The 24,592-nt window shown below is 40.0% G+C and overlaps 1 protein-coding gene across 15 annotated transcripts in view; it reads left to right on the top strand.

Annotated features, from left to right (window-relative positions):
- Positions 1-24,592, top strand: part of LOC106095776 (protein unc-80 homolog) — a 97,351-nt gene that overhangs the window by 1,093 nt on the left and 71,666 nt on the right. For 13 of the 15 annotated variants that reach the window (XM_059363283.1, XM_059363281.1, XM_059363287.1 and 10 more), the window contains exons 2-11: positions 4,816-5,101; positions 10,638-10,664; positions 14,563-14,583; positions 14,655-14,984; positions 20,124-20,334; positions 20,402-20,496; positions 20,660-20,794; positions 20,910-21,220; positions 23,887-24,080; positions 24,139-24,311. In XM_059363283.1, the coding sequence (XP_059219266.1) occupies positions 4,916-5,101; positions 10,638-10,664; positions 14,563-14,583; positions 14,655-14,984; positions 20,124-20,334; positions 20,402-20,496; positions 20,660-20,794; positions 20,910-21,220; positions 23,887-24,080; positions 24,139-24,311 (1,683 nt within the window). In that variant the 5' untranslated portion in view covers positions 4,816-4,915. The remainder of the gene's footprint in view (positions 1-4,815; positions 5,102-10,637; positions 10,665-14,562; positions 14,584-14,654; positions 14,985-20,123; positions 20,335-20,401; positions 20,497-20,659; positions 20,795-20,909; positions 21,221-23,886; positions 24,081-24,138; positions 24,312-24,592) is intronic. The other 2 variants (XM_059363282.1, XM_059363289.1) reach the window with 2 other exon arrangements.

Genomic DNA, 24,592 nt, shown 5'->3' with positions numbered 1-24,592 from the left:
TGTTGGGGTAGTCATTTGTTTTGTTTAGCCATCGTGTTTGTAATGGATTGAATCAGGTTTATTTCCCTATCAAGTTGATGAGACAAAACACTTTGACTTTAATAGGCTATTATCATGCAAATTAAAGTAGATAAGAAATCATGCGTTTAATGATAATTTTTTACAATTATTAGTCATGTAAATAGCCTTATATAAGCAATAACACTTGAAGATAAAAGAAAAAAAAAATAACAATTAATATTATTAGATAAAATGTCATGGGTATCACATTAGCCAATACAATTGAGGGGATACCGAGAGATTTTGAGGGTGACTTGGGGAATGATTCAGACACCATGTTACGGTATTAAGTGGCTTTAACTTGGCATAGTCCAGGCAAATCTTGGTTCCTTTCTCATCTCTCATCTCAGTGGTTTTACCCTAGTAGCTGCTTTCTTGAACTATAACAAGTTATACCTTGCTAAGTTTGATCTTGCCGAATCTTGGAAAGCCTCTACCAGAGTTAGGTTACGTTTTAGTAGCAGTCTGTCATCAGCTTAACTTAGAAGTTTCGTCCATTGTCATACCACAGGAGCAGGAGAAGAAAGATACCTTCTAGTTCCTATCGTTGAAGCATTCAGATCGCTTTAAAAGCCGAACAACTTGCGTGTGTTTACATATTCTTTCCCCTAATTTAGGCAAATTCTCAAATGAGAACCCAAAGTAGAACACCTTCTGCCTCCAATGCAAAAACTACACACCGCAGATATTCTATAGTCTCCTCTTCCTCGGCATCGTAAGAACTTCTGTAGAAGTCGTTATTTGCAACCTTCGGTCTATCAGCAAGTTTAACGATTAGATAACGGATGCAGGACGAGTGTTAAAACATCGCATCAATTCAACACATTGATTCAAATCATAATTGCGGTGTTTCCTTAACAACTATAAGAAAGACCAGTTATTTTAACAAAAATATATTTTAATAATATTTCAATTCGTTCCCGCTTATAATAATTTTCATAATTTCTTGGAATTTTTTCAAACCTTTTTATGATAATAACAAAAATTGCGGTGTTTTGTTGTTTTTGCCAACACTCAAGGCCAAAACAGTTGAGCATTGTTTTTGAGCACCGCGTTGCGGAAGAGTTGACAAATTTTGAACTTTAACGCTTGAAAGCGAGCATCATTCTGTGTTGCCACACGTGAAGTAGTGTTTTAGGTCGTCAAAATCAAAAATTGTTAAACTTTTGCGAGTTGCTTTTTTAACATTTGTTTGCAGAGTTGCATTTTTCATACTACTGCATATGCAAGGGAACATGAGCATGTGTATTTGCGGTGGTAATAGTAGTAAAAAATATGCCATTTGAGAACCAAATCTCGGTCAAAATTTAAAGAAATAAAAATTTGAACTCGTATATATCCGAAACAAATGCAGACGTTTTTGTAGGGACTTTGAACACTGCCCAGGAAAAAAATAATTTTGAAAATCGGACTAAAAATTTATACTTGGACCGAACTACTTAGGACCTTGAAATTTTGCACATGATCTCGATGAAATGGTCTAAACTTAAATATCTAATTGGTAGAAGAGCGGTTCTATCAATCGAAATAAACTTTTAATCTACAACCAACAGCTGAAACCAATCTAGCTTTACGGGATTAGGGATGTATCATCAATGGAAACATCCAGCAGATCCAAACATTCCAAAACATAGTTCTAAGAAGCATTGTAAACGCTCCTTGGTATGTCCGTAATAAAGACATCCAATCGCTTTATTGTTTTTGAAAATATTCATCATTAAGATCTAAGAACCAATGGTCGAAGCACTTTTGCCACTCTGATTAAGGTATCTCCAAAACATGCATTCTGAACGCATCAACCGCTCCTTCAGGTGTCGAAAAACGTTGACCTCTCATTTTTTTTACTTACGGAAATAAAAAGAAGTCATTCGGAAATAGAAAGAAGTCTTTACGGCGAATGACTCATCAAATCGATGTTTTGAGTGCTAAAAAATGCAGTTTTTTGAGCCGATGTGAGAAAACTCGCATTGTCGTGGTGAAGAGTGATCCGTCTTCGGCGGTTGGTTTTCCTAATTTCTCAGATGACAACTGGCAAACAAATGGTTGTGTACCACTAAGAATTGACTGTTCTGCGTTGTTCTAGAGGTACGATTGCGAAATGTCCCGTTTTTCGAAAAAAAAACAGGCGGTCATTTGCTTGGTGCGCAAGCAACTTTTTTTTATGATTTGGCTCATCTTGAAACACCCATACTTTAACCGCTGTTAACTTTCGGTCTCATACGCGTAACTCCACGATTCATAACAAATCACGATGTCATAGACGTGTTTCGAACCGCGATCGTATTTTTGGAGCATTTCTTTCAACCAATCGACACGAGCCTTTTTTTGAACTATTGACAAATTGTGTGGGATCCAACATGAAAAATTTTTTAAACGATCAAATGTTCATGCAATATTGAATGTATGTTGGTCCCACTAATGCCTAAAATTGTCTCAATCTCACGATAGGTCACATGACGATCTTGGAATATCAGTTGGCGCACAGCCTAAATTTTTGGGAACAACAACTGATTTTGTACGACCTTCCAGAAAATCGTCTTGGAGTAAACTACGACCTAAGTTGAGTTCAGCATACCATCGATAAACACTGGTCCTTGATGGAGTTTCATCGCCAAAAATTTAATTCATTTAATGGATGCACTGTTGTTGAGTTAATCCACGTCGAGGATTGTAAAAAATAATCGCACGAAAATTTTCACGATTTAATTCCATTTTTTGGGCGAGTTGAATCTTTTAAGTTACTGTAAATAACACAAATAGCGCTCGTATGTGAAAACGTTTTGAGTACGTACAACCTCAAAAATGTTGAGCTGTCAGTTGGCAGATTGTAACACAAGGGTTGGTCAATCCCGAAATTTAAAAGGCAAACCTCGTGTGAATACACCAACATAACAGCCAAGTTTCACTAATAGAAGGTTAGGTCACTTGCGAAAACATAAAGTGGATAGGCCCCATGAACATCATTAAGGATGTCAAATCTGCCGATTGAAAATGTCATCAAATAGGAGATAACGTAAACAAAGAACGAATTTAAAAAGAGAACAAGTTGACAAACTCACTGCCAAGTACAAACTCACTGCCATGGCTTAACCTTATTAAGGGAATCCTGCATAGTAGCGTTAACCACATTAGAGACTTTATCATGTTTTAGATATAGATAACGTCCGTAAAATTTGTACTATTTCCATTCTCACTGCTGCCTAGTATTTGAACACGTTTTTGCGCACTCAAATCGTATTAAAACATTTTATTAAATTAAAACAAATATTTTATTATGGCGTCAATATTTTAAGTACAAAGCTGAACAGCACTTTCGCCACGGTGACAAGAATACAAATATGACGCCGTCAATTCTTAATAACCTACTTCGTCTGGGATTAAGTTGATACCAAATGATATTAAAAATATTTACCAATAACGCGAAAAAATTAATACCAGCCGGTATTGGTAGGTTGGGTTAGGTTGAAAAAAGGGACCAGATATTAATCTGCCCCATGCCAATATAGACATACACATAAGCCAATAATCGGCTTGTTGTACGCTCTAAAAACTAGAAAGTAACTTCGAAAAAAAATCTAAGTTAGGAATTCCGTGCTTCTTACAAAATCCTTAATTGTTTTCCATGTATTGTGTCCCCACCTAAGTGCCGGAATCTGTTAGACGCGAAACCCGTACAATGGCAAAGAAAATGCTCCAACGTCTCATTATCTTCCCCGCATGCCCTACACATGCAATCAATTGCCGCTTCGATTTAACATAAGTAAGCTCGTAGTCCTATGTGTCCCGTTATGAAATCAATAGCTATACTGACCTTATTCTTACTTCCTTTCAGTAATAGCCTTGTCTTCTCACGATCTGAATGCCCCATAGGATTTTCACCGTCCTTCGCCCACGCCCTTAACTCGGACTACGTTGACCCAAAAGGCTTCGGGTTAACCAAGTTTATTAGCGTTCACCGCCAAATCGCCTATCCTTTCATTCCTCCTTACTCCGTTATGGCCCGACACCCAAACGATGTTGATTTTGACATCCTCAGAGACGGCATTAATCTTCCTTCACTGCAAGACTCTTCGTGACCTTACCGTCCTGGTTGTTATTGCTCTTATGGCAATTTTACTGTCCGTAAAGATGTTCACACTCGACGTCCTCGTGTTAGCACCACACCACCTCACGTATTCCGTGATCGCCCAGATCTCAGCCTGTAGGACCGTATTGTGGTCAGACAGTCTAAAACAGATCTCAGTCCCTGATTTCTCAATGTAGACCCCCAGGATATAACTGTCCTCTAGCTTTGATCCATCCGTGTAACGTGTTCTTCCAGATGGCAATACTGAGGTTTCTTCAATCCAAGTTTACGCAGCTGGCAGCAGTGCCTCGCACTCGACCTTAAGGTTCATCTCAGGTATCCGATCGGAAATCTCTTCCCTTCCTTCCAGGTTTCCTATCGTCGCCTCGACTATATCGCGATGGTATGAGTTGCTCCCATCCTCAATCCATTCTCTTATCGCCTTAAATCTCATAGCCGCAGTGGCTGCCTCACACTTAATCTGTATGTCAATGGGTCGGATACCTAGAATAGTCCCCAGTGTCCTAGTGGGCACGGTCCTCATCGCTCCGCCTATGCCAAAACAACATGTTCTCTGAACCTATTGTATGGTCCTTATGTTGCACTTTTTCTCCATATATATGTATTTAGAAACATACATTTTGTTGAAAAAAAAGGAATCTCAAATCATCATCACCATTTCCTTCCAGCATTCTTTACAGATCTATCGATAAAATCATGTAAACCAACAAATTTGAATTCACAAAACAAACAAAAATTGTACGCAAAGCAAAAGTAATCGCCAGAAAAATGGTTACCAATAACACAACAACAAATAATAATAACCACTCCAACAACAATGAGGAATTCGATATCGATCAGGATGACGGCTTGCAGGATTTGGGATTACCAGTATCAGTGCAAACCTTTCTGTGGCAACAAATAGCTCCCTTTATAAGACCCAAATTAGGAAAATTGCATGAAGCCAGTTGTATGGTAAGTTCCCCATTTGAAATATTTTGAAAAATTTGAATTTTTAAATGAAATTACCTAAATGATGATGAATGGAATGGAATATAAAAACTCGAAAGAAGATAACAAAAAATTGAAATATTAAAAAAAAAAATATCTCTAATGAACATTAAATAAGTGTTGGTTTTTCATGCAAAAGTGGTTTAATCTAATTGTGATGTAAATAAACTTGGAACTCGAGTGAAGTGTTAAAAGTGTGCTGTAAATAAGCGCTATGTGTGTTAAACAAACTGAAGGACAATTTCAATGTACCCTTTATTTGAAATTTATTGTATAAGACAGTTTTATTGAGATGAAATAGGGAATTTTAAAGAGTATATAAGAAAAAAGTTAAAGTGAATTTTCAAATATTTATTTTCAAATAAGTAGGCTACATAAAAGGTATAACATTATGACATTGATCTTGCCTATAGTTATATAAATTTAATTCATGAAGGATCTTAAAATCATAGGCGTAAATATTACCGTTAGAAAATGTTTAACAACTTGCCTAAAGCAGAGGTGTTGTTTTTTTTTTCCCGCAAGAATACCTCTCCACATCGTAATAGATAGTTAATTACGCAAGAAAAATTACAGACACTCAAGCATAGATACGATAGTGCTATCCATAAGGCCGTTGATGATCTGGATCTGTTTCCAGTGGAGCGGCAGATGTAGAGCCCGGTAGTAGGCTCGGAAGGACTTCAAAGGCCCAGCAGCTGTGGTAGTGGTATCCGGCCACAAGCAAGTTGTCTGCTACTGACACCTCAAATGGTATACGGGTGCACTAGGCTAATCTAGTCGACAGGCCACTGGTCTGCAAGGACTTTTGGGGATGACACCTGGTTTGAGTTTTCAGGACAAGACCAATTCTATCTCCCCATCGAATACCTGTGTAAATCGGTCATTCGATTGGATCACTTTGTGTGCTAGCAGTAAAGGAGGGAACTCAGAAAGTACTTCAACACCGGCAGCTGGGTAAGCATCAGAGGAGAAAGTGTCCAGTGCAATATAAACTTGCCGCTTCCATTAAGGAACAGGGGCAAACTACTCACATATCAATGAGCTCTGTCCGATTCAAGTTTTAAGGTTAATGATATGGAGCCTCCTTTTTAAAGCCCAGTCTGAAGTGCGACACCTTTTTAGGTGAGAAGTTTTACATGTCTGCCATACCTTTTTTCAAATGACATAGTAACTCACAAATGTCGCAAGCATTAGGAGGGGATAACCGCCGCCAAATTCTTTTTCTGATGTTCTCGCCATGATTCGAACACAAACGTTCTGCGTCGTAGGCGAAAATGCTAAACTCTGCGCTACGGTGGCCTCAAATGTCCAGTTGCCTGAAGAAAAGTGGTGTCACATGGATGCGTTTTATCATAGTCCGGTTACTGCAGATAAAACTCCACCTTTGTAAAGCCGCTTCGGTGGTTCTAAAGTTCCTCCTGATGGTAGAAGGATTTGAATTTTTTCTTATTTTTAAACTATGGGTGAATGGAAGCATGGTTCGTGGATTAGGAATTACTGGATTCCTTCCTGCTTAATAGTGCGGGAAATTTGAGGCACAGCGTCTGTGTGTGGTAATAGCTAGTATTGAGATAAGTATATCACACTGCCTGACTTTCCTCTATATGGCAAAAGCCTTCAACCTTACGTTGCTGGTGGAAGCAGCTTCCGCAGTGAAGAAGACACTTATTGAATGTTAGGGGTAAGCTACTTAATGCAAGGGGTGAGCTACTTAACGAATCAGCCTTTGCGAATAAATTGTAAGAGTATTAGTTACGCTTAACAGAAAAAGCCTGATTGTTATGAGTTTATGACGCATTCTATAGCGCTATTCTTTGTAGTCTTTAGAAGAATGTGGAAACTGTGGAAGACATGGGAAAGCGTATCTTGAACGCTATGAAAAACTCGCTTAAGTTTACATGTCCTAGAAACAAACCAATAAATAAAACGAGCCTTCCATAAGGACACCCCAGGGCTGAGAGATCTATAAGGGTGAGTAAGAAAATACAAGGATGAGCTGAAAAAGGTTATGTAGAAAATACATCTGATGCCTCTTGACTAAAGAAGATCCTATCCTCCACACTTCTAATGGTAGGCTACATTCCGAAGTCAGACAACGTATGGACAATGTCCTATGAGGAAATACGAGAACTACTACTGGATACACATTCTCCGGTAAATTCTTCAACGAAAAACGTGGCGCCGAAAAAGATTTTCTCTAAAATGGGCTCGCCGGGGATTGGTGAAAAAATTGTGCTTGATCCAAAAATCTTTTGGGCTATAAAAATGTTCAACTTCTTTAAATAGCCTGTCCCCCAACAAATTTTTGAAATAATGAGGTGACCAACTTTAGAGGCCTCTCAACTCTATTACTATCAGCTATATTTCTAATTTTAAAGAGATATCTTTACCCGTTCTCATGCGGCACATTTTTATACCCTCACCATAGGATGGAGGGTATACTAACATCGCCATTGCGTTTGTAACAAATCGAAATATTAGTCTAAGACCCTATTAAGAATATAAATATTCTTGATCACCATGACATTTTAAGTTAATCTTCAGTCATATTTTCCTTAACCAGATCGAAATTAACCGGGAATCTTATTCTCTTTGAAGCGGTCACTCCCAGATATTTTATGAGCGATGCGTTTCTGATGCCATTTCTGCCAGATCGTATCGTGGTTAGACAATACCTTGACAATATGCCCTTAAGCAACATTGTCACGCGTTTATGCTCCACGCCGTCAACCCTTACACGATCGCTCCATTCGCTTGCAATGACCATGGCATGCTCACCCCGAGTTTCCAGCGCAAGTCTCGTATCTCATTCAAGAAGGATCAGCAAGTCATTCACATATGCAATGATCTCAATGGACTCAATCAGAGGTCTCAGTTAGGAATCATCATAAGGTACCTTATACATGAGCACAGATGGTCCCTTGAAGGCAGCCTCGCTCAATATCCTTGCAAAACGTATAGGTAAAACCAACCGCGCAAGCTCTTCTATCATAGCAGAACTACGCAAATGAGAGGAGGGGATGTGTTTATAGTTGTGGGCTGCCATCGTTATACTCCGTTATTCTTACGGAATTGTCAGAATTGTTAGAATCAACGCTCAGCCAACATGTATCGTTGTGCCCGTAATAAGATTGGTGACATTAGAATATAAGCGATGAAGTTGGGACTCAGTAATTTATGCTGAAGACTTGTCTGAGGAAAGTGCAGGGAAACCAACTCATGCTCAATACACCTGCAGGAGATTCTTCGGCAAAAGTTGGACAGTTGTCAGACCTATAGTGATATACGGCTGTTATTGTAGTGTTTTGTGTTCTATCTTTCATCAGCTTGGATCTTCTAAATACCCAAATCCAGGTACTCTGCGACAAAGGTGGGGTGCGTCCAAAGCTATTTGGGTCTGAGCCGAGTAGGTCTGGCTGGACAGTTAAACAAGTGCCTTGTTTTGTGTTGTCGCAGGTCACAAACGGGACACACATCCTGCAGGTTCGTATCAATCGTAACTCTGTTGACGTTGAGGAGACTGCATCTGCCGGAACGTACTTGAGCCGGTAATACTCTGGTTTGCCGATGGTGGTAGTTCTCCAATTACCTCATACGACAGGTAGCTGTTCACTGCATCTGCTACTGTGTCTGGATGAACGTTGTCTAGAGACGCTTCATCCAGAGGTAAATCTATAACTTACCACAGACCGGCTAATTGCATTTTGCGGGATCAACAAGGTTTCTTTGTCAGCACCCCAAAATGCTACCGAGAAGTGTCTCGAGGACCTACCTCTGACCTTATCGAAAATTGCAGTGCCATATGCGAAGAATGTCTAAAAGCTGTCAAATATGGCACCAAGGATTTTTAGACACTTGATGGTCGGAATCATTACTCCATCGACTTTCACATTCAGCTTTTCTTTTTCTTTTCCTATGGCGCTGAACGGATGGGTTCGAATCCGGGCGAGACCATCAGAAAAAAATCGTTCGGATTCGAACTGTACTCATTGATATGTGGAATGAGGGGAACGGTCATGGGCAAAAATTGCTTTTTTGCAGGCGTTCATGTTGTTGTAGGAGCAGTGTGTTGTACATTGAAGAGTCAGCCCTTACCGATTGGTCATAGGGTCAATGTAGTGAACCAAGATGCTGAAGATTTGGTGGAGGGTCTCTTTAAATCTATTGCAGCGAAATAAGCGGCAGTAATGACGAGGTAGACGTTTAACCTATCACGGATGCCAACAATGTTGAGGCTGAATAGCATGATCGTACGCATATGATATGATATCAATGCCGTCAGAATGGGGTGAAATAGAGGATAAGTAGGGATTAAACAGTGCTGGAGATATCACCCCGCTATGGGGAACTCCATGTTTCACTCTACAGGGTTTCGACTTCTTATCCCTAATTTCCACAAACGACTAGTTTTTTCGATTATATCCCACAATGTGTCGAAGATCTCTCAACGAGATTACTGAACAGTTCAAAATTCACCTGTTCCGAGTACCGGTGCACAGAGATATCCCAGGGAATTGTAGCACAGACGAGCTTGCAAGACTAGAAGCTACCAATCCCTGTAGCTAAGTCTTGACGATGAGGTTCGAAGGGCAACAAATGACTTATGTTCATTGGACTATTGGCCACACAGTACAGGTTGTAAATACTCCAAATGTGACCCAATCTAAACTTGAAGAGTCTACCGCTTCGCTGTAGTTGGCTAGAACAGAGGTCTCATTCATTATGTCCGTCAAAACAGGTTACTCTCTGATCGGAAAGCATGCTGATAGACTGATGGAGAGAAAACTACAGAACATCTGCCTTGTGCGTGGCAAGCAGAACAAGTTCCACTAAAGATTCTAATTTTTAAAACTTATCTAAATTAGAGATGTGAACATTCTTAAGTTATTAAGCATTTCAAGATTCTATAACCGTCCATATAACGTTGGGAATACCACAGGAATTATTTTTTGCTCTTTTTCCAGTGATATTACAGTGGATTAAATTGTTTAATTATAACTTTATCAACAAGATTATACACGAATCTAGAATATCTATTATCACACTGTTTCCTACTTTTGAAGGACAAAACGCAAAATACGAACTTGGTGCTGGATATTTTAAAATATTTCCTAAATTAACATCTTAATAAAACTGTCTTACATAAAAATCTTAATATTTGACCTATATTTATTGTACTCTTAAAAAATATATATATTAAATGTTTTTTTCCTATTTTGACAAGCATATAACATCTATACTTTTTTATTTCACTGCTTTAACAACAAGAAAACTTCGACCTTAACATTATACCTAACCAAAAACTTACTGATACAAATAAATTTAAATTAAAAAGAATTAAATACTTTAATCTAAACGCAAACACAAATAAACGTTACTCTCTATAACCACTCTACATACGATTTTCACTATAAAACTTAGAAACAAACAACAAAACCCCAAACAACAATTATAAAAATTAACATTTTTTGTGTCTGTCTTATAATGTTTGATGTAGTTTTGTCAACATGCACCGGGACACCATGTAAGTTGCCATTTAAGCGGTAAAAAAAAGAAATATTTTTACCCAAAATGAATGACTATCACCCAATCCAACACCCACCACCAATGAAGTTAATCCCCATAATTTATTAAATTGTTAAGTTTTAGTTTTTCTTCCATAATTTGTATTTTTTTACTGTTCAGTTTGATATTTTTTGTTATGTTGGAATAGCGATAGCCCAAACTAACTAGTTCAGAAGGCAATCCATCGGCTCTTGCTGCCGTATTATCCTTTTTTAGGTTTATGGCTGGGACTTGGGGGTGTTAAAAACCAAGCAACGGTTCTGATTGGTTTTGAATTGGCAAAATCCAGGCTTATCTTGGTCTTCCTTCATCTCAAATGTGGACACAACCCTCCCCGCGTTGTCACCTGGGTAGCTGCCTTCAACATCCGTTTAAGGTAGTGAGCTAAAATTTGTCACGAGTTCACCTATTGAACGATAAAAAGATAGGTTGGGGCGTTGGGTTATTAGCATATCAACAGGAAAACCTGTAAGAATTACTTTGAAAAAACGAAGAAGAAAAAAAATGGATTCCCCTTTTGACGGTCTCCGCAAACGTTTTAAGGACCATGATTTGCGTATATGAATCTGCAATGTCCGCACTTTTTATAGAGAGAGTGTAGTGTACGCACTGGCGGATGTATTGGAGAAGTACAAGGCAGACATTTCTGCCATACGGGAAGTGCGATGCCCAAGAAAGGTCTGCACAATAACGCCGAGTGGTGACGCCCTATATTATAGCTGCGATAAGATGAGCCATGAATTTGGCTGTGGATTTGTGGTTAGTCGGAGGATGAAACACCTTGTTTCCAGGTTTACTCCGGTGGATGACAGGCTAGCCACAATTCGCATAAAGGCCAAATTCTTCAACATCAGCCTTATTTGAGCCCATGCCCCGACAGAAGGAAAGGACGAGTAGATCAAGGATATTATCTACGAGCGCCTAGAGAGAGAATATGACTGCTGCCCCGCTCATGATATTAAAATCGTTTTGGGAGATTTTAATGCGATAATAGGTAAGGAAAATATCTTTGGCCCAACAGTCCAAAAATTTTGCCTACACGAAGAAACGTCCGATATTGGATTGAGGCTAATAGACTTCGCCGCGGCAAAGAACATGGTGTTTAGCAGCACCAGATTTCAACATCGAAGGATTCGCACGGCCGGAAATTCTACCAAAGAATTAAACATCAAACCGATGGCTTTGGTGCAGGCACATCCCCCTGCAAAGACAAAGAACGAAATCTGGTAACTGACACAGATAGCATTCTGAGGATATGGAAAGAACATTTTACCCAACTGCTGGTGCCCGACGTTGGCGACGAATAAGATACCGCAGAACCAATCAATGATGATGATATAGAATGTTTACATCCTAGTCAGAATGTGGTCAAAGTAGCAGTGACACGACTAAAGAACAACAAGGCAGAAGGAGCCGACGGGTTTCCCACTGAACTATTTAAGACCGGAGGCGACACGCTGATAATGCGTATGCATCAGCTTGTCTGCGCAATCTGGCTAGAAGAACGCATACCCGATGATTGGAACCTCAGCATACTTTGTCCCGTATACAAAAAGGGAGACTAGACGGAATGTGCAAACTACAGAGGAATAAGTCTCCTCCCCGTCGCATATAAGATACTTTCGAGCGTACTGTGTGACAGATTAAAACCTGAAGTGTAAGAGATAATTGGGCCCTATCAATGCAGCTTTAGACCTGGTTAATCCACCCTAGACCAGATATTAACACTGCCCCTTACACCAGAAAGGAGACCAGACGAAATGTGCCAACTACAGAGCAAAAGGTCTCCTCCCTTTCGCATACAAGATACGTTCGAGCGCACTGTGTGAAAGATAAAAACCTAAAGTCAATGAGATAATTGGGGCCTATCAGTGCGGCTTTAGACCTGGTAAATAATACCATAGACAACATATTCACACTACCCAAAATCCTGGAAAAACCCCGAGAAGGACAAATCAACACCTACCATCTCTTCGTTTACTACAAAGGCGCTTTCGATACCCCTTTACGTTTAAAGATATTTCAAACCATGTCTGTGTGTGCAAAATTAATAAAACTTTTGCTGATACACGTTCCTCAGTAAGAATAGCTAAGAATCTCTCCGAATCATTCAATACCAAACGAGGTTTCAGACAAGGAGACAGCCTATCTTGTGATCTCTTTAATATCCCGCTGGAGAAGATTATACGAGATGCAGATGTGAATAGATATGGCACACTAATCACAAGAGAACACATGCTACTCGTCTATGCCGACGATATCGACATCATAGGTCGGTCACCGGAAGTTGTAACTGCAGCCTTTGAAAGAATCTAAAGAGAGTCAGTGAACATGGATAAAGATAAAGATAAAGAAAATGGAGAAAGTTGGGAACCACAACTTTGAGATAGTCAACAATTGTATCTACCTCGTCACCGCCGTAACCGAACCGACCGACACCAGTTTTGAAATAAACCGAAGAATAATACTGGCAAACAGATGCTACTTTGGATTAAGTAGGCAGTTTAGAAACAAGGTCACCTCTCGACAGACCAAGATAACACCATACAAGACAATGATACTACCCTTGTTGTTATATGGTTCTGAGGCATGGGTGAAAGCAGATGAGGCAGTGCTTGGAGTATTTGAGAGAAAGATTCTTCGTAAAATATATGGACCAGTTTGCGTGAATGGAAAATATAGGCGTCGTATGAATCACGAGCTGTATGAGTTGTTTGACGACAGTAGCATAGTTACACTTATCAAAATACAATGCTTGCGTTGGCTAGGTCATGTTGTCAGAATGTATGAGGAAGAAGTCTTTTGAAGGCAAACAAGGTGGTACACGCAAACCGGGAAGACAAAAAGCCCAATTGGAAAGATCAAGTGGTGAGATACACCTCGAAACTTGGTGTCATAGATTATAGAAGGAGCGCAGAAGATCGAGGCGCTTGGAAGGCTATTCTGAGTCTGGCTAATGGGACAAATGATCTGTCATAGCCAATTAAAGTAAAGTGAAGCAAAGTTAGGGTTTGTGGCTATGTTTTCTTGCGTAGGCAGTATAAAATCAATACTGTTTTCAGGATTTTGGCATAGTATGTTGGTTGGTTGTCATTTTTTATGAAAATCAATATTTTTTCTAAAATTTTCTTTAATAAGAAAATTATCCATAAAAAACTATTTCGACCCTTTTGCAAATGCAAATGCAATGGAAATTTGCCCATTAACATTCCACAAAGGAACAGGGGCAAACTTCTCACATATCAATGAGTGCAGTCCGATTCAAGTTTAAGATCAATGATTAGCGGCCTCATTTTTATAGCCGGTCCCTACGGCGTACCGCAGTCCGACACCTCCTTGGAGAGAAGTTTTTACATGGCTGCCATACCAGATGGTACAATACCTCACAAATCTTGCCATCATTAGGAGTGGAAAACCACCGCTGAAATTTTTCTGATTCGAACCCAGGCGTTCAGCGTCATAGGCGGACATGCTAACCTCTGCGCTAGGGTGGTTTGCATTTCGACCCTTTTTTCATTTTAGAACTTCAAAACAATAATTAGTATAGCCGCCTTCTGGCTATATACCTGGTGGTATGCAATGCTTATTTGTACAATTTGAGAAATTTTATGATCCTTTTTTTTATTTTTGTATATATTTTATAATTTTTTAATATATTTTTCTCTATGTTGCCATGTAAAGAATATTTTTGCTATTTTGTGTTTGATGTTAAGTGTTTTCTTAAAAATTTATGTTGAACTATTTTAGAAATTTTAAACAAATAATAAAAACTAATAAGTAGAAAACTAAACATAGATATTTTCCCAACAAATATATATTTCTTTCTTCAATAACAACAAATATACACACAACAATAGGAATCTAAAGGCGCCTGCAAGGTAAGTTTATAAAAATTTAAATAGTATCCCTCTTATGATAATACTACAAATTGTTTGTCTTCCCTTTTTAGTCCTTCGAAAAAGTTGTCGTTCTTAACATTCAATTCGGTTTATCGCCTTCTTTGACCGATGGCTTGGCAGCCATACCACGATGGCGTCTCCTACAGGCAGCCTTGCCGCATGTAATGCATTGCGTTTCTGCCTTGCTACACAATCGTGTCAAAGACATGCAGGCGATTGGACAAATCGAAACGACTCTGCTATATGCCATGCAATGGATACTCTTGTATGCTGCCGAAGAATGTGCCGGTGATGAGGGTGGCCTTGGAGGTTTGGTGATCGACAGTGAGCACAAGGGCAAATCAATGGAACAGTATTTATTTTCAGTGCCAACAATAACGGTAGGTTAAATGTGACCAGTGTTGCCGTATTAGATAAAATTTCAAAAAATTTTGATTATTTAAATTCTGATTTAAACTCGATAAGATAATTTTTAACACCATAGACAGACGGAAAAACATACGGACATGGCTAAATTGGCATAGAATTTTACTATGATCAGGCTTCCAAAGGTAGATTTTATTAGGGACCACATATTTGATATTTGCGCAAGCAGGAAACTATCAATGGTTCCTCGACCCTCAGCTTCTTCACAGTTTCCTTGGCGCGATTGAACATTGAACCACGTGGACCAGGTCCTTATAGACTGGATAAACCACATGCTAAGGAATAGGAGAATAGATTGCGGGTCCCATAACCATAAATGAGAAAGGCTTCTGAGAGGTGGGCTAAGCACACCCCAGAAAAGTTTACCCTCCCCCACAGAATCTTAAAAATGTCATTGTGCTCGACAAAATTTCCTAATTTAATTTATATTCAAAGGATTGAAAATGAAAAATACGAAGTCTCGGTCAACATTGCAAAAAAAAAATGTAAACCTGAATATCTCCGAAACGAGTTGAGATAGTGTATACCTCAAGCGGTAGGGATATATGAGCACTATCTATTTTCATAACTGGACCACAAACGAAGATTCGGCAGCCCCAAAATTTTTCAAAATACCGAGGTGACCAATTTAAGTGACCTGCCAAGAGGTACCCGTCAATCTAGGGCCTTAAAATTTTGCTCACGATCTCGCTTACACCTCAGATCTAACCATTCCAAATTTCACAGTTCTCACACTGCATATTTTTTTTTGCTATATTTTACTGCTCGTATCGAAAGAGAAACAAACAAAAATTGTGAAATTTAATAATCTTCGCCCTAACAGGCAAAAAACTTAAATTAAAAAGGTTTCGCGAAGCCTGGTCGGGATGCTTCAGTGTCTAGCGTTTGAAGCCATCAATATAACTTCCAGCAGATGCACTAAATCATGTGCTACCATGGAAGTAGTGTAATTGTTGCAGACAAAAAATATGTCATTATACGAACACATGGATTGGGAAAAGTACAGCTAATAGACAGGGTTGTCGAGCGTGGTTAATGTTGAATTTGTATTATAGAGGCGTTTTCGCAATCAATACGATACAAATGACAAATGAAACATATCAACGTACTGCCCTTGAAGCCATCACACCTAATATGGTTGAAATGTCTTCTAACCAAAGACGAAACGCGTCCCATAGTGGTTGGTGTGTGTTGCGATTTCTGGCTTTCCTTTGCCATTTTCCAAGAAAATCTCCGATCATTGAGAAACATACAAAAAAAAAGATCTTTCAACACTCAAAGTACTGCATCATCTTGCTCGCAGGTTCCCATGTTTCGTAGCCAAATAACCGCACGGGAAGTATCAGTGCCCCATAATACGGCATTTTATCACCACTCTCATAGATGACCATGATAAATGGGCTACGACGAATCCTGAACCTGTCCAGACTATGTTGTAATACTTCTAAGAGTTAGAGTCCGAATCAGCTCTGCAGAAAGGCCGAAAAGATCTTGGAGATGACATACTACTGCAAAACTTACGGGCTTAAATGTAATCCCAGTTAAGACTGAAATCTGTCCTACGATTAATACAAAGGTGGGTCAATTAAAGGCGCTACGGTACCTCTATATAACGATTTCGACAAAGTCCAATACTTGGGAATAATCTTGGATGGGAAATTTCACTAGAAGTGTCATATCCAGATGCATGCCGAGAAGACTCACAGATGTTGGACGCTATGTAGACGGGTTGTATGATCGAAATAGGGCCTGAATCCGAGGATTGTTCACTGACTCTATAGGAGCTTGATCTGACCAATATGACTAACCAATGAGTTGTTTGGTACAGGGCGATGCAGAAAATTTGCAGCATAAAGACACTAAGCATTTTCAATGACATTTCCCGGCTTTCACGGCTAATAGACACCGGTAATTAGGGGCGGACACAATACCAGACATAAACCAACTTAGGGGAGTGGTATAGAAAACAATTAAGGATTTTGTAAGTAGCACGAAATTCCAAACTTAAAATTTTCTTTTTCGAGGTTACTTTTTAGAGCGCACAACAAGCCAATTACTAGCTAAGTGTATGCCTATAGTGGCATGGGGCAGATTAATATATGCATCCTCTTTTCAACCTAACCTAAGACACTAAGCAGGCTCAAACAACATGTTGTCTTGGCATAGACGGGGCGATGAGGATAGCGACTACTAGGGCTCTGCGTCTTGAGACTTAGGGCGATGATAGAATGAATGGAATATAGGGAAACCAGGATTAATGTCACAATACTTGAGGCCAAATGCGAGGCACTGATGCCGGTGGCACAGTCTTAGATTGATGGGACTCTGGCATTGCCAACTGAATATAGGGGGCAAAATAGGCCTACATTGAGGAGCCAGAAATTCAGTCCTGTTTCCGACTGCCTCCATAATACGGTCTTGCAGGCAAAGATCCGGGCGATCATGTAATGCGCGAAATGGAAAGATCAGAAAGCGAGAACGTCGAGTGTGAATATCTTTACGGTTAGGTCACGAACGGTCTTAGAGTGTAAGACAGAGACTAATGCCTTCTCTAAGGATGTCACGATCCGCATCATTTGGCTGCCGTGTTATGGCGGAGAACGAAAGCCACACCACTGTCAGAGGACTGCCATCCGTAAACTTGGCGTAAGCGAAGGCGGACGATGAACGAACATGAAGCACTTTGTAACATTGCTAGTTGGAGTAATCCGCATGGAGAAAAGACGAGACCAATAATGAAAGGAAGTAGGAAGGCGGATTTATCGCTCTTTCGGGAGTCTAGGTAGGAGCGTGAGGTGACGGGAGTCTAGGTAGGAACGTAGGAGGTGACGAGTAGACGATTAAGAGTGAATGCGTTCTTTTACTGTCGTAACTGAGTAGGAAGGAGCTGAGGCTTAGGTAAGGGGGAAGTAACATGAGATGTTTCTATTCTGCTCCTTTCGTAACTCGATAAAAGAAGTTGGGTATTAAGGTCGTTGATAATACACTGGATTTTTACAGCAATGGTTGTCTAGTCTGCTCTTGGGCTAGAGATAGGGGATGTGTCCGTAAGTTGACCGAGAATATGCATAGCACCGTACAGAGCTCAACACCGATACTCGACCTGGGGCTTTTGCATTCACGTTAAGTGTACAACGAAAAAGATTGCCCTCAGACTAAGATACGGAAAATTTGCCACAGTTAAAGCGCATGGGCAATTCGGCGGACTACGTTATAAGATAGGGGGCCCCAATTCTTCTCTGGACCATGTGTGTACAAGGACCGCTCTAGGTGAGGCGAGATAATGCCAAGGTGGTCTTTAGTGACCACTGCAAACATTCTACTAAGGAGCCTCACCGAAGTCAATTTGGACTGGAGAAGAAAGGACGAGGTTAGTGTCAAGAGAGGATGACCTCTACTACCAAGTTGGGCATAATTCGGCACAGCCGAATTGGGGGTAAGGCCATGAAGGATACAATGGATGTTTAGAGCTGTAGTATAAACTATTCTCACTTATTAGTATATGATCTGATCTCAGGCTTAGGATTGAAGAAGTCTCGGTAGAATCATCGAAGAGGTTTCCCAGGGATATGATCATCAGATGCGACCCATCAGATCCTTTACTCTGTCGTTTCTATGGTATCACAGTGGACATAAATTATATGTGAGCCTAATTTCAGACTGCTACTGTGATCTAACCTAAGTGCATAGCGACGAAGGGAGTCAGAAACATGTTGCTTTAGCCGATTCTGTCCGAGTCTGCAATTCAACACTTTTGCCGGGTAGGGATGGCACGATGGACTACATTCCATGCTTCATTGGCGAGTTGACGTTGTATTGCCGGAGAATGGGGCCATATGGACCGTAGAGATATGCATACAAAAGGGTCCAGGCTGGAGTAGGGCATCAGAGAGAGTGATAAAGGTTCCTTGACCAGTGTAGTGCTTTTCAGACGTAGGTCTTGGCGATTTTGTAGGTCTAAATATGGTTTCTAGGCAGGATATACTATTTCGCCAGTCTCTCACTCCCTATTTGGAAAGCCACTGAAGGCGCTATCTTGTTGCAATGATTATGGGGGATTGTGTGAGGTTAGTCTGGTTCAGGGGTCCAAAGAGTTTGTCGTGATTATAGGAAAGGCTGTCAGGCCAATACCAATGGAGGGTTTCAAGAAATGAAGTTTCCTACGAACTGGCCAGGAGTGGACAACTGATAGCTATGGCCTATGTTATCGATACGATTACTGTGCGACTGGTCGTGAACTATGGCTATGAAAGAAAAGGGATATAAATTACCTCACCTAAGGCTGCAAATAGAGATGTTTTATGGCTAGACGCAGTGTGAGACAATTTTCTGAAGGGTTCGTGAAGATAACGAGAAGTTGAAGACGGCTTAGTATGTAATGTGTCAATGTCGCGCACAGGCGGTGAATACTCCATGCCATCAGAGGATGTTGAAGAATGAGGTTGCCGACGAGTTGTCCAGTAACCCTTCTGGGGGACGTGGCCCAAGGGATTAGTGAGTATAAAAGCATAATGCAAGTAGGTGCCTTCTTCGATCACTCACTGGTAAAATGGTCCCGTTTCTCGGGTAAGAAGACATATCATATAAGAATGTGGAGAAAGCTGAGCTCAGACCACCTAGGGGTACTGATTAACCACTGCAATATTAGATAGCTGAAGCGTTTGATGTAGGGAGAGGCAGATTTCTACATAGATTTTCGATAAGAGGAGAGCTAAAACCTGTCGAGCAACTATTGTGTCACTGCGGTGGAAGACCTATGATTTTTCGATAGCCATACCTATTAGGGGAAGGCATCCCAATTCTTTTTACAGGTAGGCCGAGAAGTTTTTGGCAATGGCATATGACTGCCCGATGTTCCGATGTCTTCAATCAATGCTTGGCTCTGGCAGGTAGAAGCTATACGATTTAAAGATACAATTTCTCATTGACTCTTCATCAAACTTAAACTCTTACACAATACCGGAATTAATGTCCGTCCGTCTAATAAGCCTGCAGTTAATATGAGCATTTTTAATTTGACTGCGGCAACACTGGTCAAGACCTATATTAAACAATTTTATATATTAATAACCTTTTTTGTATTCCCTCTTCAGCTCTTTGTTTATCTGTTTGCTCCCATTATCCACCATTTGAAAGAATCTGATTTTCAAAACTGTCGCCTGGAAAATGGCATTAAACTATGGCAAGGCATGTGGGATAATAGGGCTCCAGGAGCACCTTGCTTTACAGCACCGGTTAAGCCCAAGGCACGAAACTTGCTGTGTGCTCCCACGCCCAAAGGATCTACAGATGTCTTTTCTGGACGTAAGTTTACCGTTTTTCAAAAACGAAATTTTTAGATAAACCATCCACTTTTCTCTTCTCAATATAGGCAAACAATCTCTCAGTGTCGATGCCATGTCACCCAAGGCTGATTCTCCGCAGAGTGCCGGTTCCGATCATACCACCACACGCCAGGACGAAGAGGTATGTATGGTCGTCGGCTATGAGCCCATATTTAAACGCCTAACTATTGCCTACTATACAAGTTGTTTGACATATTGTTTGTGTGTATTTTCAAATGAATGTTCGTTCTTTTGTTTTTCGTTTTCTTTCGATTCCTTTGGAATATAACGATAAATGTTTTTAGAGCTCTTGGGTGTCATCGCCCAAGGAATTTTTCCCCGAAACTATACCCGAAGAAGCATCCAGTGTTGAAGATGAACGTGTTGTTATTTTTCGTTTACCTTCTGCTTCCCATTTAATGGACAATTCATTTTTTACTGTAATTGTTAAATGCTTTCCCAACTTCTAACCCATTGATTGGATGTGACTAACATGCTGATTTCTTCTTACATGGTCTACTCTACACAACATCAACGCAATTGCCATCCTTGAAGGCCGATGCTAGTCTCTTGACTCAACAGCAACCACAAAGTCGCCGAGGAAGCCGTCAATCCATACACTCGAGAGATAAGGATAAACCCTCCACCAAGTTTGAGTTTGACCAACAGGAATTAATGCGTGGAGCCTCAATGAAGGAAAAGCGCAGTGCTTCAGTGGAAAAAGAAACAGATTCAGACAAATCGGAAAGTCTTAATGCTGATGTATCGGCTGCCACGTTTCTAGATGTGGGTGTGATGCGTTGCTTGTTCATATCCCATTGGCAGGAAGAGGGTATATTCTGGAGTTTGCAGTATATGTTTAATCGGTAAGTTACATACCAAAATAGTACTTGTGAATATTAAACTACATGACTACCATGGCTATTCTATCGGCCTTATGGCTTTCAATATTGATGGCGTTTTATTTGGATCCCAATCTTCATAACTTTCAAAACTCGATCTTATACAGAGATTTTCTGCCTTTTAAAAGGTTTTCCTATTAGAATAGATAAAATTTTTGTACGTACTCCCATAAAAATATCCATTTTACAATAAGCTTATTTGTTACATCTTCTTCACATTGATCTTAAGATGTTTTTATACCCTCCACCATACTAATTTCGTCATTCCGTTTGTTGTACATTCAAATATTGTTCTGAGACGAAATAATGTATGTATGTATGTCATGGATCCTCTTGAAATTCTGAGTCGATTTAGTCTCTGGAAGGAGACTCCTCCTTGGGAGGAGGTATATTGCTGGACAGGAAATTGAATTTCAAATCCAACATTTTGGAAAGGGCAAGAATGGTAACTCTTGCTCTATAGGTGTATAGGACCCATTGGCAAGAGTTGAAGTTTAGACCTACGTTGCTATATGGTGTTATGGTCTGGTGAACGCCGCTTCAAAAGTCCACCTACAGTTCAATTCTCATCTTATGACGCTGGACATTTTGGCTAGACAAATTGCTGCGACCACTGTCGTGAGGCTAAGAGAGCTTTCTCTTTAGTCATGTGGTGGTTACGGACACTGTGTTATCCTTGATTAAATGTTCGATGTTCTAGGCAGTGTGGATTACACCCTGCCTGAGCCGCTTTTTGGTAAAAAATACTGTGCCACTTTTCCTGATAGAACCGATTGCAGCTACGATATCCCTGATAATAGAAGTTACATAGACTTCTATACGGATGGTTCCAAACTGTACGACCGGGTGGGCCTTGGGGTGTACTCTAAAGATCAAGAACTAGTCATATCGAAAAGGTTAACCGACCACTGCAGTGTGCATCAAGTGGAGATCCTTGCAATCAAGGAAGTGGTGGAATGGCTAGGATATAATGTCACAACGACGATTGGCATAAATATCTTCTCAAACCGCCAGATAGCCATTAAATCTCTGTGGAACCTATTTCTGAACACAAAAACCGGCCTCAACTGTAGCAGATCTCTGATCGAAATGGCTGAACAGTTCACCTGTTCTGGATGCTGGGCCACAGAGATATCCCAGGGAATTGTAAAGCGGACGAGCTTACGAGACTAGGATCTACCTTCTTTTTCCTATCGTTGAACCAACCAGATGGCTTAAAAAAACCTAACAACTTGCGAAGGTTTACATCCGCTAAGTCAGACAGGTTCTCAAAGAAATGAGAATCTAAAGTGGAACTCCTTCTGACTGCCAGAGCGGGACACACACACAGAAAGTGTTCTATAGACTCTTCTTCTTCGATGTCCTCACAGCTTCTGCAAAAGTCGTTACTGGCAACCTTCAGTCTGTCAGCATGTTTTCCTGTCATGACGGACACAGTGGCTGAGACGTCCGTTCTAGCCAGTGACAGCGAAGCGGCAGACTTTTTTAAGTCGATATTAGGCCACATATTTTGGAAATGCTCACAGAGGAGGCTGTTTGCCCCCTTCTGTAGATCTATCTCCTATGTATTTGAAAAAGTCATTCAAAGAACGTGTTAAAGACGATCCATGGTGGAGGGCAAATAAGATTCGGCCGGGCCGAATTTTACTTGTAAACTTCTATTATTATTTGTATACCCTCCACCATAAAAAGGGGTATGCTAACTTCGTCATTCCGTTTGAAGCCCTCACAGATTCTGCAAAAGTCGTTACTGGCAACCTGCAGTCTGTCAGCATGTTTTCGGATTAGACTGTGACCTGTCATGACGAATTCAATGGCTTAGACGTCCGTTCTAGTCAGTGAGAGCAAAGAACGTTTTAAAGGCGATCCATGGTGAGGGTAAATAAGATTCGGCCCGGCCGAATTTAACGCGCTTTTACTTGTTAATTTCTATTCTATACTAACTTCGACATTTCGTTTGTAACACATCAAAATTTTGGTCTAAGACCCCTTAAGGTACATAAATTCTTGATCGCCATGATATTTTAAGTCGATGAAGCCATGTCCGTCCGTCTGTCTTTCAAAAATACACAATCTTTCGAAAGAGTAATGTTAGACGCTTTAAATTATGCACTTTGGCTTAAATTTTGTACTATGTCGTTTTCCATGACACTCAGCAGATGTGGCAAGTTTGGTTCGAATCGGTCCTAAACCTTATATAGCTACCATATTAACCCATCTCCCGACTATATTCTATGAGTCTCTATAGGCCGCAATATCTTATGCCAAGAATGGGCTGAATCGGTCAATACCTTGATAAAGCTCCCATATAAAACGATATCTCGATTATAGCTCTTGAGCCGCTATATGGCGCAATTCTTATTCGATTTTGCTGAAATTTTGCATAATAACTTCAACTATGGTCTCCAAAATCAAACCAAGAATGACCCAAATCGGTCCATATTCTGAAATAGATCCAAGAGCATAGCAATTCTTATCCGTTATCCTTTTCTTGCTTACAAAGTGATAATGGGCAAAGAACTTGACAAATGTGATCCATGGTGGTGAGTGTCCAAGAATCGGGCAGGCCGAACTTAGCAAACTTTTACTTGTTTTTTTTTACATATAACTGTTTTCACTTTCTATTTTAGATTAAGTGAAATAGGTGAAGAAGCTGCCATTTCCATAAATCAACCACGCAAACGTTCGAATTCGTTGCCAATACCACACATCGAAATCTCCCTGTACCAAGGACCGAACAGCAATAATCGGGATAGTCCGGGAAGTTCCATAAACAAGGATTATATAGAAATACCGGAGCCCTCAATAACAACATGTCTAGCAGGTAAGTAGTAAGAATTCAAAAACATTTATAGTTTAAAAAAATTTTGTTCTTTCTGCAGAAGAGGCTTCCCCTACAGCCGAACGCCGAGGCAGTGAAAAGAAGAAACGTGTTAAAATGTCCGACCTAAGGGCGTTTGTGGAGACGAAAATGTTTTCGAAATCGGAAAAGAATTTGGAAAAAGTAGGGCTAGAAACAAGTTCAGCAAATGGCAAGAGACCACTGCAACATGCAGTAAGATTATTTACAATGTTCAAAGAAACATTCATAATTACACCATATGCGTGTTCTTAGTTAACCAAAAAAAAAAGCACAAATTTCTGGTTTAATGTTTTTGTGTGCGTATGTTATGGCTCCTCCACCTACCCACTTTGACTTTTGAAAAAGCTTTGTTACTACACCATATACAGTTGCTTTCTTCAAAATATGTTATTTCAAAGAATAACACAAACTTAATGTGGATTTGAAATAGGTTTATTTAACAGATTTTTTTTTATTTAAGTCTATAGATATTA

This window comes from Stomoxys calcitrans, chromosome 2 (genome assembly GCF_963082655.1).
Source record: "Stomoxys calcitrans chromosome 2, idStoCalc2.1, whole genome shotgun sequence".
In the NCBI taxonomy this organism is placed as follows: domain Eukaryota; kingdom Metazoa; phylum Arthropoda; class Insecta; order Diptera; family Muscidae; genus Stomoxys; species Stomoxys calcitrans.
Note: the sequence above shows the minus strand (reverse complement) of the source record. Positions and strands in the feature narration are given on the sequence as shown.